Source organism: Geotrypetes seraphini, chromosome 1, assembly GCF_902459505.1.
Source record: "Geotrypetes seraphini chromosome 1, aGeoSer1.1, whole genome shotgun sequence".
Taxonomy (NCBI): domain Eukaryota; kingdom Metazoa; phylum Chordata; class Amphibia; order Gymnophiona; family Dermophiidae; genus Geotrypetes; species Geotrypetes seraphini.
The window spans coordinates 323307637-323325142 of NC_047084.1; the positions used below are offsets into that span (position 1 = coordinate 323307637).

At 44.0% G+C, this 17506-nt stretch overlaps 1 protein-coding gene across 4 annotated transcripts in view; it reads right to left on the minus strand.

The window, feature by feature from the left end:
• MTTP (microsomal triglyceride transfer protein) overlaps nt 1-17506 on the minus strand; it is a 119246-nt gene that overhangs the window by 63425 nt on the left and 38315 nt on the right. For 3 of the 4 annotated variants that reach the window (XM_033957187.1, XM_033957215.1, XM_033957207.1), the window contains exons 4-7: nt 17001-17108; nt 14129-14245; nt 12930-13069; nt 5792-5942 (exon numbers count right to left, since the gene is read on the minus strand). In XM_033957187.1, coding sequence (XP_033813078.1) covers nt 5792-5942; nt 12930-13069; nt 14129-14245; nt 17001-17108 — 516 coding nt within the window. The remainder of the gene's footprint in view (nt 1-5791; nt 5943-12929; nt 13070-14128; nt 14246-17000; nt 17109-17506) is intronic. The other variant, XM_033957197.1, reaches the window with a different exon arrangement.

The window sequence follows — 17506 nt, forward strand, 5'->3', positions numbered from 1 at the left end:
TTTCTCAAAACTGGCACATTTCAATCACTAAATTGAAAATAAAATAATTTTCCTACCTTTGTTTGGTAATTTCATCAGTCTCTGGTTGCACTTTATTCTTCTGACTGTGCATCCAATACTTCTTCCCTTCTTTCAGCCTCCTGTATGCTTTGTCTCCTCCAGGCCTCATTCTCAACTTTTTCTTTCTTTCTCTATGTCTGTCTTTCTCTGATTCCGTGCCCCATTTTTTGCTTTGTTTCTGGTTCCCTGTCCCCCCTCCTTCTTTCTTTCTTCCTTCCTTCCTCCATGCCCCATTTTTTGCTTTTTTTTTCTGGCTCCCTGTCCCCACCCCATCTTCTTTCTTTCTTTCTTCCTTCCTTCCTGCCCTCCCCCATGCCACCGCCGCCACGGAATAGGCTGCTGCCGCTGCCGGGAACAGGCCGAGATCTCCCTGCTTGTCTTCTGCACGGGGCCGACCAACTCTCGCCACCTGACGTCAATTCTAACGTCAGAAAGGACGTTCCGGGCAGCCAGGCAGCGATTGGCTAGCCAGAACATCCTCTCGACGTCAGAATTGATGTCGGGCCGCGAGAGTTGGTCGGCCACGCAGGGAAGAGAAGCAGGGAGATCAAAGAACATGGTGCCGGCCTGAACCACGATGGCAGTGGTGAGAAGGGAAGGGAAGCAGGTTGGGCACCACTGCTCTAGATGAGCCGCGAGCCGCACTCTAGGGAGAACAGTGGACCGCCCCCCCTTGGTACGCCACTGGAGCAGCAGCGTGTCTGGCCGGCTCGTTCGTTCAAAGCCGCGGGTGGCGGCTCCTTGCGAGATCCATGCCTGCGTTTGAAGCCTCTCTGATGTTGTGACATCAGAGAGGCTTCCAATGCAAGAGTGGATAGCGCAAGGAGCTGCCAACCCGTGGCTTTGAATGAACGAGCCAGCTGCTGCTCGAAAAGGAAGAGAATGATCGCCTCCAGACCGCGGGCCGCAAATAAAACCTGGAGAGCCACATGTGGCCCGTGGGCCGCGTGTTTGAGACCGCTGCTCTATCACATCCCACCCATTTGGCAACAGGAAGTAGTGTCAATGAAGGCAAGCTATGACAGAATAAAGATCCCCCGGGGGTCACATGATGCATGCTGCCTTGTAAAACATGCTTCACTCAGGCTCCACAGACATCCAGAAAATATTGGCTAATTACCCCTGCACACTGGTCTGAAATTCTGTAGCTTTTGCACACATTGGTGCAAGGGAGTGGGAGGCCTCTCCAAGGCCAGGGAGTAAGGGATTCCCACCAAAATCTAACCGACAAAGTGAAGGTGAGCACCTTATAGATAGCAGACAAAGCAGCAGAAGTTCCTGCCCCTCTAAGTGAATGTGCACAAGAAGTATCCTGCATGGTGACCACAGCTTTGGAAAATCATCTGAACAAGTTACAATCAGCAGTAGAAGGAATCAATGAAAAGCTTGACTTGTAATCACAAAAACTGGTGGAAGTGGAACACAGTTTCAGAGCGGAAAGACAAAGCACAACAAGTGAATGCTCAAATGGAGCTTCTTCAGAAACAAGTAAATACTCTCACAGATCAGCTGGAGTAGCAGGAAAATGGGCAGAGAAGGAAAAATTTGAGAGTTGTGGGCCTACTGGACTCGGTGCATGATTCTGACCCATATCGGTTTTTCCACACATGCCCGAACAGCTGGGCTTGGAAAATGGAATGAAAAAGTTGTGAACGCGTACATCATATTGGCCTAAAGTAGGAGAGTAGCACAAGAACTAGAGCGACGATAGCTCGCTATTTGAACTGGCGTGAAAAGGAACAATTGCTGCAGGCCTACTATAGACAAATGAGAATATGAAGGGCATTGCTTGCTCCTATTCAATGATTACTCCAGCCAGATAGCCCTACTGCAGAAGGAGATGGCCCCCATCTGCACATCACTTCACTGCAAGGGGATTTGGTTTGCACTCATCTACCCAGCACATATTCAAGTATGGAAGGACGGCAAAGTGCTTCTCTTATGAGATCATGCAGAAGCATAAAAATTCCTAGACAGCATGAATGCCCTAGTCTCCCCTTCTTTTCCTGTTGGTTATAGAATCACTGGTGGTTAAGATCAGACAGTCACATTACATCAAGGGCATTCAGACTTGAGAGCAAGAGAGAATTAACCTTTTTGCAGTTGATATCCTCTTATACCTAGACAGCCTTGGGGTTAGTCCGGGAATTTGGAAAATCACAGGTCTGAGTTAACTGTGACAAATCTGAATTGCTCCCTTTAGGTTCTAGGAGGCTGGAACCTTGGCATACACAGAAACATGGCAGCAGTGGCGTACCAAGGGGGGTGGGGTCTGCCCCGGTTGCACGCCCCAAGGGGGTGCACAGCTGGCCACCCATCAGGGAATAGGCTGCCACTGCCGCCATCGGGAACAAGCCGGCGCTGAGCTCTCCCTGCTTTTCTTCCGACCAACTCTCGCCACCCGACGTCAATTCTGACGTCGGAGAGGACGTTCTGGGCCAGCCATTCGCTGCCTGGCTGGCCTGGAACGTCCTCTCCGACGTTAGAATTGACATCGGGCGGCGAGAGTCGATCGGTCCGGCGGGGAAGAAAAGCAGGGAGGGAGAACTCGGCGTAGGCCTGTTCCCGATGGTGGCAGTGGCAGCCTTTCCCCGGCAGCGGTGGCAGCAGCATGTTTCCCAATGGCAGTAGCATGTTTCCCAATGGCAGTAGCATGGGGGAGGGCAGGAAGAAAGAAAGAAAGGGGGCAGGGTGAAACAAAGAAAGAAAGAAAAAAAATGGGGCATGGAGAGAGAGAAAGACAGACATAGAGAAAGAAAGGGGGCATGGAGAGAGAAAAAAAGAAGGGGCAGGGTGAAAGAAAGCAAGAAATGGGGCATGGAGAGATAGAGAAAGACAGACATACAGAAAGGGGGCATGGAGACAGAAAGAAAGAAGGGGGCAGGATGAAACAAAGAAAAAGTTGGGGGAGGGAATGAGATCTGGAGGAGAGGAAGCATACAGGAGGCTGAAAGAAGGGAAGAAATATTGGATGCACAGTCAGAAGAATAAAGTGCAACCAGAGACTGATGAAATTACCAAACAAAGATAGGAAAAATAATTTTATTTTCAATTTAGTGATCAAACTGTGTGCACTATGGCCCCCTACATTTGTCTATTTTTGTATAGTTGTTACTGAGATGATATTGCATAAAGTCATCTGCCTTGACTTCTTTGAAAATCCGCGGAATATAAATGATAATTAACATTTTTTCTGCGTACAGTGTGCTTTGTGTTTTTAAAATTTTATTGTTGGTAGATCATTTTGACTTGGCCACAAAGGTAAGAGGGAGGGAGAGGAGCTGCTGAAAGACATCTAGTAATCCTTGCAGGCTTGACTGTGCAGGGAATTATTTTTGTAAAATCATGTTTTGTTATGTGACAGGCATTATTTAGACTTTAATTTCTATGAATGAATAGAATGAAAATGATATTAAATTACTTGCTTGTTTTTATGTGCGTACGCTGAAGGAAAGTGGAGAGAGAGTGGGCTGAGGATGCTGAAGGGAAATGGGGAAGAGAGAGTGGGGAGAAGACGCTGATTTATAAATTGATAATTGTACAGAATATTGTTTCTTTTTATACTTTAATATAATAAGTTCAATATAAAACAATTCAAGGCTTGTGTGGATGGAATCAGGTGGTTTGTGGGGATGGGGACCAAGCTTATGGGGATTAGTCCAATAAAATGGTATTTTCTTATTTCTCATTATTTGTTTTATTTTTATTTGTTAATTTATAAAGTGGTGATTGTTATGTATCAGTTTTTTCAAATTTACATTTACTGTCTTTATATTTTGCACAGTATTAGGGGACATGTGTCACTGTTTTTGTGGTGTTGTGGTGTTGCATTGTATGCAGAGTCTGGTTTCTTGGCGGTTCAGTTTAAAATATTTCTGTTTTTAGTTTGAGATTATTCCATACTGGGCGAGGGTGTATCTCTGTTCTGTGTGTATGAAAAGGACATAGTTTTCAGTTGGCATTGACTACAGGATCAATTGACTGTGCGGGATCTGGCTTGTTTAGTTTTAAAATGTATGTGTTGGTGTTCTAGTGCTCACTGCAGTGTTTAAAATGCTGCCTTTTCCTAGGTACATTCTTGTTGTGCGATATGTGGATTGTTACTAAAAATCATATTTTTCATATAGATGGGGGAGTGTCAAAAAATGATTGGCCTCGGGTGTCACATATACTAGGTACGCCACTGCATGGCAGATAAAGGCCAAATGGCCCTTCCAGTTTGCCCATCCATGGTAACCATTATCTCTTTCTCTCTCCGAGAGATCCTACGTGCCTATTCCAGACCCTTTTGAATTCAGACACAGTCTCTATCTCCACCACCTCTTCTGGGAGACTGTTCCATGCATCTACCACACTTTCTGTAAAAAAAAGTATTTCCTTAGATTACTCTGGAGCCTATCACCTCTTAACTTCATCCTATGCCCTCTCATTGCAGAGTTTCCTTTCAAATGAAAGACTCGACTCATGTGCATTTACATTATATAAGTATTTTAATGTCTCTTTCCCACCAGTGGGAAACCAATGCAATATCTGGGCATCTATCTCAGTACCAACTTGAAAGCTATGTACAAGGTCAATGTCTTAGATCATATGGACAAAATCAGGACCTTTTGTATGAAGTGGAAGGATATTCCTCTAACACTTTGGGGAAGAACAGCGTTGGTGAAAATGATTATGTCACCAAAATTATTATACCCTATCCAGACTATGCACATTTAGATTGTTAAAAAGGATGAGTGGGTACTTTGTTCCATAGAGGGATCTTTTATATGGAGAAATAGATCTGTTAGAATCAGTTATCATAGGTTGACCCTGGATAAACAAATGGGGGGATTGGGGCACGCAGATATTAGATTATACAATCTAGCAGCCTTGAGGCGGCTTATTTATGAGGCTATACATGGTCAGACCAAATTTCTCCCCACAGTCCATTCTCCTTTATAAATCTGATACACACGAAAAGGGGCTCTCCCATAAACTCCATTTTATAGCCCCAATCCAGGTCACCTGGAGAACATGACAGCAGAAGTCCTTGGAGGCATCCTCATTCCTACATTTGATTGGAAATATGGATTCCCCCCTAGGACTTAGGAGGTCAAGGTTTCAGGAATGGGCACAGAATGGCTGTTGTTTTTTGAGACACCTGAGGGAAGGGGGAGAGGGACCCTTTCCAGTATTCTGTCAAGTAAAGGCCAAATAGAAGGTGCCAAGGTCCCAGTTTTGGGCCTACCTTCAGGCGTGAAACTACTATCATTCACTCCGTAGTAGATGGGGGATTGCAATGGACTATGGGAACATCAACACTCAGATATTGAAAGTTCTCTTAGCAATGAGTAAACTGTCTACTTGCCATTGGTTACTAAAGAATGACATTGCATTATATCCAATTGATAAGGTTATGCAAGCATGGAATAGAAAGTTGGGAACCGGTTATCATGGCCAACAATTTCTTGAGCTTTATACTAACCTTCACACCATGGGTAGTTCTGTGGATCTTAGGGAGATGCAAGTCAAAATCCTATATCGAGCATATATTTCTGGGGAATGAGGGGCACAGATGGGTATATGGGAAGGAGGTACTTGTGTTAAATGTCAGGTGTCATTGAGCACCCTAATCCAGTTTTCCTGGAGTGCAAGCAGATTTTGTTGTGGAGCAGAATCTTACCCATCCATGTGCACCTGTAGCTACGTCCCTCTTTAACAAAAGCATAAATTAAACTATAATACTTACTGAAGGACAGTTTTCACACTCTGCTTTGACTGGTTCTGCTATAAGAGAAACTGACACATATTTAGGATCCAGTCCCTTGATGATGCCTGCAACCTGTTTCCCAGGAATCTGCCTTGGACCAGCCTTAGTTGACTGCAGTTCAAGCTTTTGCCTACATGGTCAGAGAGTGAAAATTATTTTTTAAAACAGGACAAATAAGAAGGGAGAAAATAAGTAATTTAGGGGGGCCTTTTTACAAAGATGTGCTAAAAAATGGGCTTAGCATGCAGTGATGAAGCGAGGGGATGGACCATTCCAGGTTCAGCCTTGTCAGGCTCACCAGTACCTCTCCACCCACCCACCTACCGCTTCAAATGACTGCCGGCAGCAAGCAGCATCTCTAACCTGCTGTTCACACCGGCATCAGCTCTCCCTCTGACATCACTTCCTGGTTGCAGGAAGTGATGTCAGAAAGAGCTGAGGCTGGCACGAGCAGCAGGTTAGAGATGCTGCTCACTGCTGGAAATCACTTAAAGATGTATGCTGGGGGGGTGGAGTGTGATGGAGAAGGAATGCAGGAGAGGGGGTGCATAGCGTGGTGGTGGTGGTGACATCGCCCTGGGTGCCTCCTTCCCTCATTACGCCACTGTTAGCACATCTTTATATGGGTCTCTCCCCTGAATTAAGCCCATTTCTAGGGCAGCCTTAAAACTCAGCATTTTTCTATTGTATTTTTTCTTGTAGTGCACAGCTACGAGGGTCATTTCATACATAATGCACACTATTTTTTTTTTTTTATTTACATGTTTATGTTGTTTTTTTCATGTATTTCTTTACAATTCTTCAATATAGGGGTCCTATTATCAAGCCTTGCTAGCGGGGTTAGCGTGTCGGACATTTCATCACGCGCTAACCCTCACAGCTGGCTAAAAAATTAATGCCTGCTCAATGCAGGCGTTAGCGGCTAGTGCGGCAAGCAGTTTAACGTGCGATATTATACGCATTAAACCCCTACCACAGCTTGATAAAAGGATCCCATAGTCTCCCTGCTTTCCAATGAACGAGTCCCAATGTCCGGGAAGCTTCATTATTCCATCCATGACACCGTTTTTGATCAGTTGCCAAATGGCTCAGGTAACGGCGGAAGAAAGCTCTTCCAGAGATGCAAAACGAGGCTGTTTCAACTTTGGAAAAAGGTCGAAGTCTGGTAGACTCATGTCTGGACTGTAGGGAGCATGAGGTAACATCTCCCAGCCGTATTCGAGTAGTTTTTCAATGACGACATTCCCTATGTGCGGGCAAGCATTGTCATGAAGAATGAGTGGCCCAGCCAAGGTCAACTGAGGAGGGTTTTTGTGCATTTTCTGCACAATTTTTGCAAAAAATCACGTTAATACACTGCTTTGACACTTCTTCCACATGGAACGTTGTCTTTGATGATGATGCCTTCATGATCATAAGCAAAAATCATCATTTGTTTGACTTTTGATTGAGCTCGTCAAAATTTTTTTGGTCATGAGGAGATGGAGCTCTCCACTCATTGAACTTTGAGTTCAGCTCTGGCTCAAAGTCTCTGACACACGTTTCATCAATAGCAACAATGCGATTCAAGAATGCCTGACCTTCAATGTCGAATCTTTGTTTCAGCATGGTTGCATTGTCCAGGCATCTCTGATCGTCAACAGACACAGTACCCGAGAGACCCGCAGCCTCCATTTCCCACAGTTGTCACAGCCACACTGTGTACACTACAGAGCTCCTAAGCACCCGTCCTGCTGCTTCAAGCTCTGAAGTGAAAGTGAAAAAAGGTTTACTGCAATTGCATCATCCACTCCCCAATGTTGCTAACCTGTGCATTATTTATGAAATGACCCTCGTATTGAAAAAAAATTTTAATGCAGGAGCATTTACTACCTCCTATTTCAAGTTTCAAGTTTTTATTAATATTTGATGAATCGCTTATTCAATTTGGTAAGCGATGTACAATTTCCTAAAAACATAGGTGTGAAAACATACACAATAACATCAAACTTACAAATTTAAGACAAACATGAGTCGTGGAGGGTAGAGGGGAAAAGTTACAGTTCTTTGTTAGAGAGAATAAACAAAAAGAAAAAAGACGAGAGGGAGGGTAAAAAGTTAAGGACCTGAAGCATATGGTCGGAGGTCTAGAGATCAAATGTTAAATGCATCTTTAAACAGGTTTTTTAAAACTTTTTAAAGGAAGTAGGAGGCACTAAGGGCTCCTCGTATTATGGATGCGCTAATCATTTAGCGCAGTGGTAATGTCAGTGCATTAGCTGATTAATGCCTCCATTCTCTACCCCTGACACGTCACTTCCAAAAAAAGAAAAATTGAAACTGCATAGTAAGGGTCCTATTTTATATATGGCACCTAAAAATTAGGAAACCCCAAAACACGGGAAGAATTTACCTTAAATCTGGCACACCTTCAAAGGTAGTACATGCAAAATCAAAACACAGAAATGGCACTATTCAATGCAATATAGGTGTCTCAAAACAAACTTTCTCATTTTTTAGTGCTCATAGATAAAGTTGTCAGACTCCAGGACAAGCCCACACAGATGAACGCCTGAAGGTGTCACTTCTAATCGTAGCACTGTAATGATATACTGTATATATATTATCTTTAAATATTCCTGATGAGAATCCAAAAAATGTGAACTTATCTGAAAAATGGCTGTAAAAGGGTTCAGAAACACCCAAAACATCTTCCCCCATCTTGGCAGTCAAATGTCTCTAATTCTCCATCTCTCGCAATCTCTTTCCTTATCCACACCATCCTCTCAGTTCTTCCTTATTCCTCTCTCAAGTCCTCCCCTCCACACACATTCCTAGTGTTCTCTCAGTTCTTTCCTCCTCCAGAAATCTTTCTCTTTCTCATCCTAGCAGAGATACTATTGCTCCTCCTGCATCCCTAGTATTCTTTCTCCTCTCATTTCCAGCAGTCACTCTTTTCTCATTTCCTTATCCTTCAGCAATCTCTCAACTCAACTCTACTCTTTTTGTAGTCCCTCTCAATCCTTTTGCTCCCAGTTTTCCCCCTTCTCTCTTCCATGTAATCACAGTCTGTTAGCAGGTATGCTTTGTCCTCCCACACACCAGCAAAGATAATACTCTTCTAATAATAATAATAATAACTTTATTCTTTTATACTGCCATAACCAAAAGTTCTAGGCGGTTTACACTAAAAAGAGCTGGACAATCAGTGAAATACAATAATACAGTAAAAAATACAAATATTTGTAAAATAGAATTTCAATAATAAATCTCACTAAGTAATAAACTTATCGAACAAAGTGATCTTAATTAATTTCCAAAAACAGCAATAGGATAACATAGCTTGCTGAATACATTTACCTAACCAAGATTGTTGCCTACCAGCTTGAAATGCTAGGGTCCTATCTAAGAAGGTCTTATATCTACACCTATTAATTCTTGGATAAGCAAATAAGTAGAAGTTTCTAGTTTCTCTTGATGGTCTATGCAACACAAAATGAGGAAAAAGGTAAGCTGGAGACAATCCCAATATCAGCTTAAAGCAGATACAGGATAATTTGAATAATACTCTTACCTCCAAATGCAGCCAATGAAGTAAACGATAATATGGACTAATATGGTCGTTCTTTTTTAAACCAAAAATCAATCAAACAGCTGTATTCTGAATTATCCCTTAATTTCCTTAGAATATTTTTGGGTACTCCTAAATAGATGATGTTACAATAGTCTATAGCAGTGGTTCCCAAACCTGTTCTGGGGGACTACCAGCCAGTCGGATTTTCAAGATATCCCTAATGAATATGCATGACAGAGATTTGCATATAATGAATGTGACAAGTATGCAAATCTCTCTCTTGCATATTCATTAGGGATATCTTGAAAACCCGACTGGCTGGTGGTCCCCCAGGACAGATTTGGGAACCACTGGTCTACAGTCTAGTGCAATAGGCATATCATTCCTGAACTCTTGGGCAGTCAATTCCTTCCCACAAGATCAGAGTAGAGAGCCTTATTAGCATTTTCTTCACTCCACCTCCCATCACTCTGAGCTATCCTGTACCTCCTCAGTTTGATCTTTACTATGCAAGCTATGGTATTATTTTTTTGACATGATTTCTGAGGATTGTTTGTATGTTTATTTTATCATGTTTTTGTTTTAAAATTATGTATGTAAATTATGTAAACCGTTTAGTTTTAAACGGTATAGAAATTTTTAAAATATATAAATAATACATATATATATATATATCCTATATAATAAAACCCTAGTCGCGCATGCGCACTCTTAACTACGTGTTGTGGCCGCAGGAGTGCGCATGCGCGCCTAGCTGTGACAGTGGCCGGTAGAGAATCTGTACGCGGGCCTCTCTGCTCTTCAGCTCCTCCAGGCAGTGGCAGATCAAACAGGACCTGATTAGAGACCAGGAAAAATTGTACCACAGTCGCGAAACCCAAGATAATGTTCTGACCGAAATTATTTTTAAGTTCTAAGCTGCGGTGGTGGCTCCTCTCACGAGCTGTACCTGCATCGGAGAAGGCTTCTGACGCAGGCAGGGATCGTGAGAGAAGCCGCTACCGCGGCTTAGAAGTTAAAAATAACTTCAGCCAGAACTAAGGGAGTCAAGGCCCCAATTGTAACGGTCGGCAACAGAACGTTGGGCAATGCTCGCGATCCCGGCCGCTCACACCCACTAGCCTGCAAAACAGCTTCCCACGAGGAAATAAGGAAACGGCCCCACACTCACAGACCCCAAGGTGGCAAGGAGACCACGATCACTGTAAGTGAGAGTTCGGGGCATTAGCGAGCAGGGTTGCCATGGAAACCCAGCCGGCATAACAAAAATTATGCAGTCGCAAGGGTCAGTGAAAGGGGATCAGGAGCGACATGCACAGCAGGGGCTTAGAGGGCAAGAGAGCTGCAGTTGGAGAGACCGAGGAAGGGAATGTTCAGAACTGAGACTGAAGAAGAACTAAAAAAAAAAAAAAAGGAAGAGTCACCTACAAGGAAACAGGATCAGGAGCAGGGAGAAAAAGCGAGGCAGTAATGTTACAGCTGGAGAGTGCAGAGTAAGGAAGAAAGCAGAGACAGCGCTACACAGGGAAATGGAGGGGGAGAGAGAGAGACAGAAAGAAAAAGACAGACAGACATATATTCTAGCACCCGTTAATGTAATGGGCTTAACGACTAGTATATAAATATATATATATATATATATATATATATATATATATATATATATATATATAAGAGGTGACCCCTTCAGACATTCATAAGAACATAAGAATTGCCGCTGCTGGGTTCCGGAGTCTGAGAACTTTATCTATGAGCACTAAAAAATTTGAAAGTTTGTTTTGAATCACCTAAAAATTAGGTGCACTTTCTAGAATAACATTTAGCGCTGCCTACGTGGCCTTAGGTATCGCTAGGCATCCTAACTTTAGGCACACTCTATTTATGCCAGGGCTTTCTTGGCCTAAATGCTTATGTCTAAGTCTAAAATAGGTGCCTGCATGCAAACATGCCCACGATCCTCTCCCAAACCATGCCTACTTTGTGGTAGGTGCTTTGGACTAAGTGCCTACCTCAAAGTGGTAGGTGTATACCAAAGTAGGTGCTTAGCATCCAATTAAATGCAATTTACGTCAATTATGAGGTCTTAATTGTCAATTATCAGCGCTGATTAAATCTATTAAACAATTAACTCCAAAAGATAGAATTTGGACTTTTTCCACTTCAGTTCATCCAAATAGCAAGGGGGGGGGGGTGATGGAGACGTGTTTTGAGCAGGACCAGGGCAGGCCCCAAATCAGGACATCTTTCAGCGATAATGCAACAGGAAGAAACGTCCAAGGCAAAGCAGAAGAACATTTTTATCTAGAACTGTTTCAATCACATCCAGGGTACAAAAAGGTGCCCTGATTGAGCAGCTGACCACTGGGGGAATGAAAGCATGACCAGTGACATAGTAAGGGGGGGTGTTCCATTCCAGGCGTGGTCTTCATCGGGGTGCTGGCACCCCTCCTGCTCTCCTCCCCCCCTGCTGCGCACCCGCACCCCTTTCCTTCTCTTACCCCCACACCTTTTTATCTTTGGCGTGAGCAGCCACAAAGTTGCTGCTTGCATCGACTTCGGCGCTCTCTGAGGTCACTTCTGGGACCTGTGCCTAGGAAGTGCATCAGAGAAAGCGCCAAAGCTGACACGAGCAGCAACTTCGTGGCTCCTGGTGCTGCAGATAAAAAGGTGCATGGGAGGGGGGGACGGGGAAGAGGGCGGGTACTAATCACCCCATCTACGCCACTGGGCATGACCCCCCTCCCAACCTGCTAAGATGTGAAAGTGACGGCTATGACAGCTTTAGGTATTATGGCCATTCCCAACAGAGCAGCAAGCAAATGTCAATGCGGTGGACTTTGAACAATGGGACCCAGATGTAACTCTCATATTAAAACTTTTATTTCTGTACAAATACCAACTGCACCTGAATTTATAAGGCACCTGCAGGTATGATGGCTAATGCAGTGGTGTGCCTCTCGTAGGTACAGTAGGTTTTATCTGTTCCTGGAGGGCTCACATTAACATATAACAGAATTAAGGTAAGATTTGTACCTAGGTCCCCCACTTTTGGCTTAGACCCCCTCTACAACTGGAGTACCTTTTGACTGGCTGGCAGGGATGGCTTCTCCCCTGCAGAAGCAGCACTGAGACAGTTTCTGGTTGCAGATGTGATTGGCTGGCATTCCTGCCAGCAAAGGTAGGAAATGCAGTTGTGACAGTGGCGGGGGGGGGGGGGGGGTGAGAGAAAGTGCGTTGCCTCACAGTCCACCCCTGCCCCTCCTTCCCCCAGAAATCCAAAGCTGGCTATGCCCCCAGTAAGGAGGAAGAGGTCAAAATTTCTCAATGGGCCAAGAAATGTTCACCAAAAGTTATTGCTACTCAAGGAAGTGTTACTGGTTATGTTAATGAAAAGTTCACACACTAATTGTTACTAATTGTTGAATCATTTTGTTGAATAAATAACCTAAATATATGTCTTTTTTCTCATAAAAAAAGAATACAGATAGATAGCCAGATAAATACAAACATACATTCAGTATATAAAGCACGAGACAAAGGAAAATGCAAAAACGTTATCCTTACTTTGACACAACTTTAGCAGCAAATGATTGAAAAGAACTCAGAGACATAACATGATTTTCTTCTGCCAGTACTGATTTAATAAAACTGTCCTCTAGACTGTAAATAGTAGCAGATGTGGCCTTAGTAATGATGTCCAAAACCTGAAAACCAAAAACAATCCTTGTATGTCATACTATGAAGAGCAGTACTGTAAGTCAGCATGCATTTTGAGACAATGATTGGTACTTAAAGTCAATCCCCCCCTCCCCCTCTAATTATTCAGCAGGACTTAGCTAGTCAGGAACAGCTCCAAGCCGTCTAATGCCTTGTTTGGCCAGCTTATCCATTGATATTCAGTGGGAGACAAATAGATATCTCCCACTCAATATCTGGCTTGACAGCTAGCCTAGTGATGGGCTATGTTATGTGACAATACCAGTCACCGCCGATTTTCATCGGCTGGCTGGTTAAGGCAAAAGGCTAGAAAGCAGATCTATCTTTGGCTGTTAGCCTTAGCCGGCCAGCCAATGAAAATCAGTTTAGCCAGCTAAGCCAACGGTGGTGAACTTTGCCCCTCCCCTTACCTTTAGAATTGTTGGGAGCAGAAGGGGTGCCCAGTCCCTCCTGTTCCTGATGCCTCCCATGATTGTCTTCTGGAGCAAGAGGAAACCCATAGTCCTCCTGCTCCTGCCGCTCTGCTGCGATACTGGCCTTAGGCCATGCCCCGATGCATCATCTGAAGGCACTGATTGGCTGAGGCGCCTCAGGCTTCTCCATTGGGAGGGGCCTGTGGCACCTCAGCCAATCAGGGACTTCCTTAGGGAGGAGTCTAAGGAAGTCCCTGATTTGTCATTGTTGCTTTTTGGGTTGATCGACCAGCCTAGTCGGATCGGGAAATTTGTTTAGTGAATCGCGTCCTTACCTACTTTGCATGCAGTTCCTCTCATTTGCATGCACGGATTGGAAGCGGGATCGCAGGAGAGGTTAGTGAATCGGGCCGGAGGGAAATTTGGTCGCTAAGGGGTTGCAAAGTGATCGGAACACAATCGGTTTGCTTAGTGAATCTAGCCATATATTCCTATGGGCATCTTGGCGTTTAGCACATGTTAATCGTTAGCACATGCTAAATCGGTTATCACCCCTTGATGAATTCTCCCTTTGGTAGAAAGCTTCTATGACATATAAATAGTGTAATTGTTTCAAAGTGAAGCTTACTGTACCTTACTATAGCTTGTAGAACCTGTCTTTACTTTTTTACAAGTATTCAGGGCCTTAATTTTAGTCACTTGGTTTGGACGAGCCTGGTAGGTAACTTTACAGTTTCCAGACACATCTACCTGGAAAGTGAAAAAGGTTTTAAGATGAAATAAGAAAGATAAATATTTGTGTTCAATTTAAAATGACAACAAATCCCCCGTTATATTTCTCTATGCATTTAGCTTATACCTTTTTCCAAGGCAAGTTATACTGGTACATAGTTTCCCTGTTCCCAGAGCACTCACAATCTTAGAGTCCCTTTTACTAAAAGTATGGTGAAATCTGGGGTTAACATATTCTAATGTATGCTAGGCCCAAATTTAGGGTTGCCAGATTTCCGGATTTAACAGACATATCCTCTTTATAGAGGACATGTCTGGCCGTCCAGACGGCTTTTCAAAACCCGGCACTTTGTCCAGGCTATGAAAAGCTCCCAGCTTGGGACCACGTCGGGAGGGCATCTGAGCAAGCGTGGTTGCAACATGGTGATGTCACCGCATCACATCTGCACATGTGCAGATGCCCCTCCCAATGAGAACAGGCTGAGGGGGCAGGGCTGGGGCAGAACGGGGTGTGACTTGGGCAGAAGGATTGTTTAAAATATTTTAATGCGGATCATGTGCTAATAACATTAGCACGCTGCACCTGTATACAGTTTTCACAGGAACACTTACCACCTCCATTTAGGAGTGCTAGGTGTTCCCATGTTAACTCTGTGTCATCCAGTTATAGGGTTATCATATGGCTCCAGAAAAAGGAGGATGGTTTGAGACATCCGGGTTTTATTTCCATTGCTTTGAATGAAAGTAAAACCCAGATGCCTCAATCCGTTCTTCTTTTTCTGGAGCCATGTGGCAACCCTAAGTTAGCATCAACTAATTATAATGCACTAGCTGGATAACGTGGGAATGCTCACTCTCTGATCATGACACATCCCTTCCAAAAAATATTTTTTAAAAAGTAACATGTGAGTTACTGTTCGCTAATAGGTAAAATACTGCAAAATGCTTTAACCTATGTTAAAAGATTTGGCGGTATTTCAGGTTTTAATAAACATAAACATTAACCTGTTCTTGTGAGCTAACCCCAAATTAAGGACTTAGCGTCCTGTAGTGAAAGGGCCCCTTAGGTTTGTACCTGAGCAAATGGAGAGTTAAGTGACTTGTTCAAGGTCACAAGGAGCCACAGCTGGATTTGAACTGGGCTCTCCTGGTTCTCAGCCTGTTGCTATAATTATTAGGCTATGCCTCCACTCCAATACATGTGGAGGGTAACTTTAAAACAGGTTGCTCAGGTTGAAGGGCCAAACAGGCACCTATTTTGAGGCTATTTTGTAAAGACACATAGGTGCCTACATATCTTTATAAAACAGCATCAGAAATCTTCTGAAAACATGGCTAAAAGAAACCACATACCTTTACACCAGCTCCTATACTGCACCCATACATCATCCAAACATGACTAATCTCAGGCCACATAGAAGAACACATATATTTCTAAGAGAGCTTTATATACATACATCTATATATCATGGCCAAATACATGCCTATAAAATTTCCCTAGGGTAGGGTTACCAGATGTCTGGGAGTCTTTTTGAGGACTCTCTGGGAAGTCTGGGTAGCTGTTCTATTTTGCTATTTTTGTCCGGGGAAACCAGACATCTGGAAACCCTACAGCAGTCATTGCAAGGCCCGCACATCTATCCAGAGTCTCCTACACCCCCACCCCTCCTACCTGGTGAGATCCGGTGCCTGCTCGCGTTCTCGCAGCACTACTGCTTTAACTCTTTGGCCGTAGGCAGCATGAGTGAAGTAAACACGTGCACGTGAAGTAGGCAGCGTGAGTGATGTTTGCTGTTATGTCTGCTGGCAGATCTCTGACTTTTCTTGTATGCTACACTGACCACTGTTACAGACAGGATGCAGGGCTTGCTGGGCCCTTGGCCTGTCCTAACATAAGAACATAAGAACATAAGCAGTGCCTCCGCCGGGTCAGACCATAGGTCCATCCCGCCCAGCAGTCCGCTCCCGCGGCGGCCCGAACAGGTCACGGCCTGTCTGAGTCACCAGAAGGGGCCCCCTTGCCACCTTGGTTTCCCATTGTGTCCTATCTTCCCATCGAAGTCCTAACCCTCCGGTCTTGCACATCCACGACCTGGTTGGATTTCTATACTTATTTCCTGGTTAGCTTTCTATACCTGTGTTACATCCCAGAACCTCTCTCAGTATCCCACGATCCCCCTATCCCTCAGGAATCCGTCCAATCCCTGTTTGAACCCTTGTACCGTACTCTGCCTTATCACTTCCTCCGGTAGCGCATTCCAAGTGTCCACGACCCTTTGGGTGAAAAAAAACTTCCTTGCATTTGTTCTGAACCTATCTCCCTTCAGTTTCTCCGAATGCCCCCTCGTGCCTGTTGACCCCTTCAGCCTGAAGAATCTGTCCCTATCCACCCTCTCTATGCCCCTCATGATCTTGAAGGTCTCTATCATATCTCCCCTGAGCCTCATCCTAACATGACACATCCTATGTTCTTATAATTGGAACATTGTCAGTGCACCAATTGATCAACAGCATTGCAATAGTACTTCACATGTATAAGAAATAGCCTTATGCCGTATTTTGAAAAGTAGAGAAGAACACTGTGGGCAGAGCTGAAACAGGGGAGGGGACAGGCAACACAGAAACAAGATAAGAGGAGAAACAGGATTACAGAGCAGAGTAACTGTTTTCTGTTTTGTTCCAGGCTCTCTCCTTTCCTTCCATCTCTGCTGCTCTGGAGTCTGAAAAATTCCAGGCCGCTCCCAGAAATTAAATGCTGACTGTGGGGTAGTACCTCATTGCTAGCTCCAGAGTTTAGCTGTATCTGGAACAAGCTAGCCAAACCCCTCTTCATATTCAGGATCACTGTGGGCTCCTCCTGATAGGAATAGAAGCTTTTAATCTGGAAAATAGAAAATAAATGCAATCAGTAAACTCTATGACTACTGTGTGGAAACAGCAACAAGACATACACAGTCTGGAAACCAATGAATATGCATGAGATCTATGTGCATGCACTGCTTTCAATACATATTCATTGGGGAAATCCTGAAAACCCGACTGGATTGCAGCCCTCAAGGAGGGACTTTGAGATCCCTGGTCTAGCGAGATATCAGAAATTTTCCTAAGAATCAGACACCTTGAATTAATCTTCACTGTCACTGTCACAATCTTCACTGGGACACAGCTGCCATGTCCCTTAGAGGGTTATCCATTGGGTTTGAACTAGAACCTATCCGTAGCTGAAAATTACATAAATAAGACAGGTCTACATCACTCCCGGAACAGAACTATTTTGGT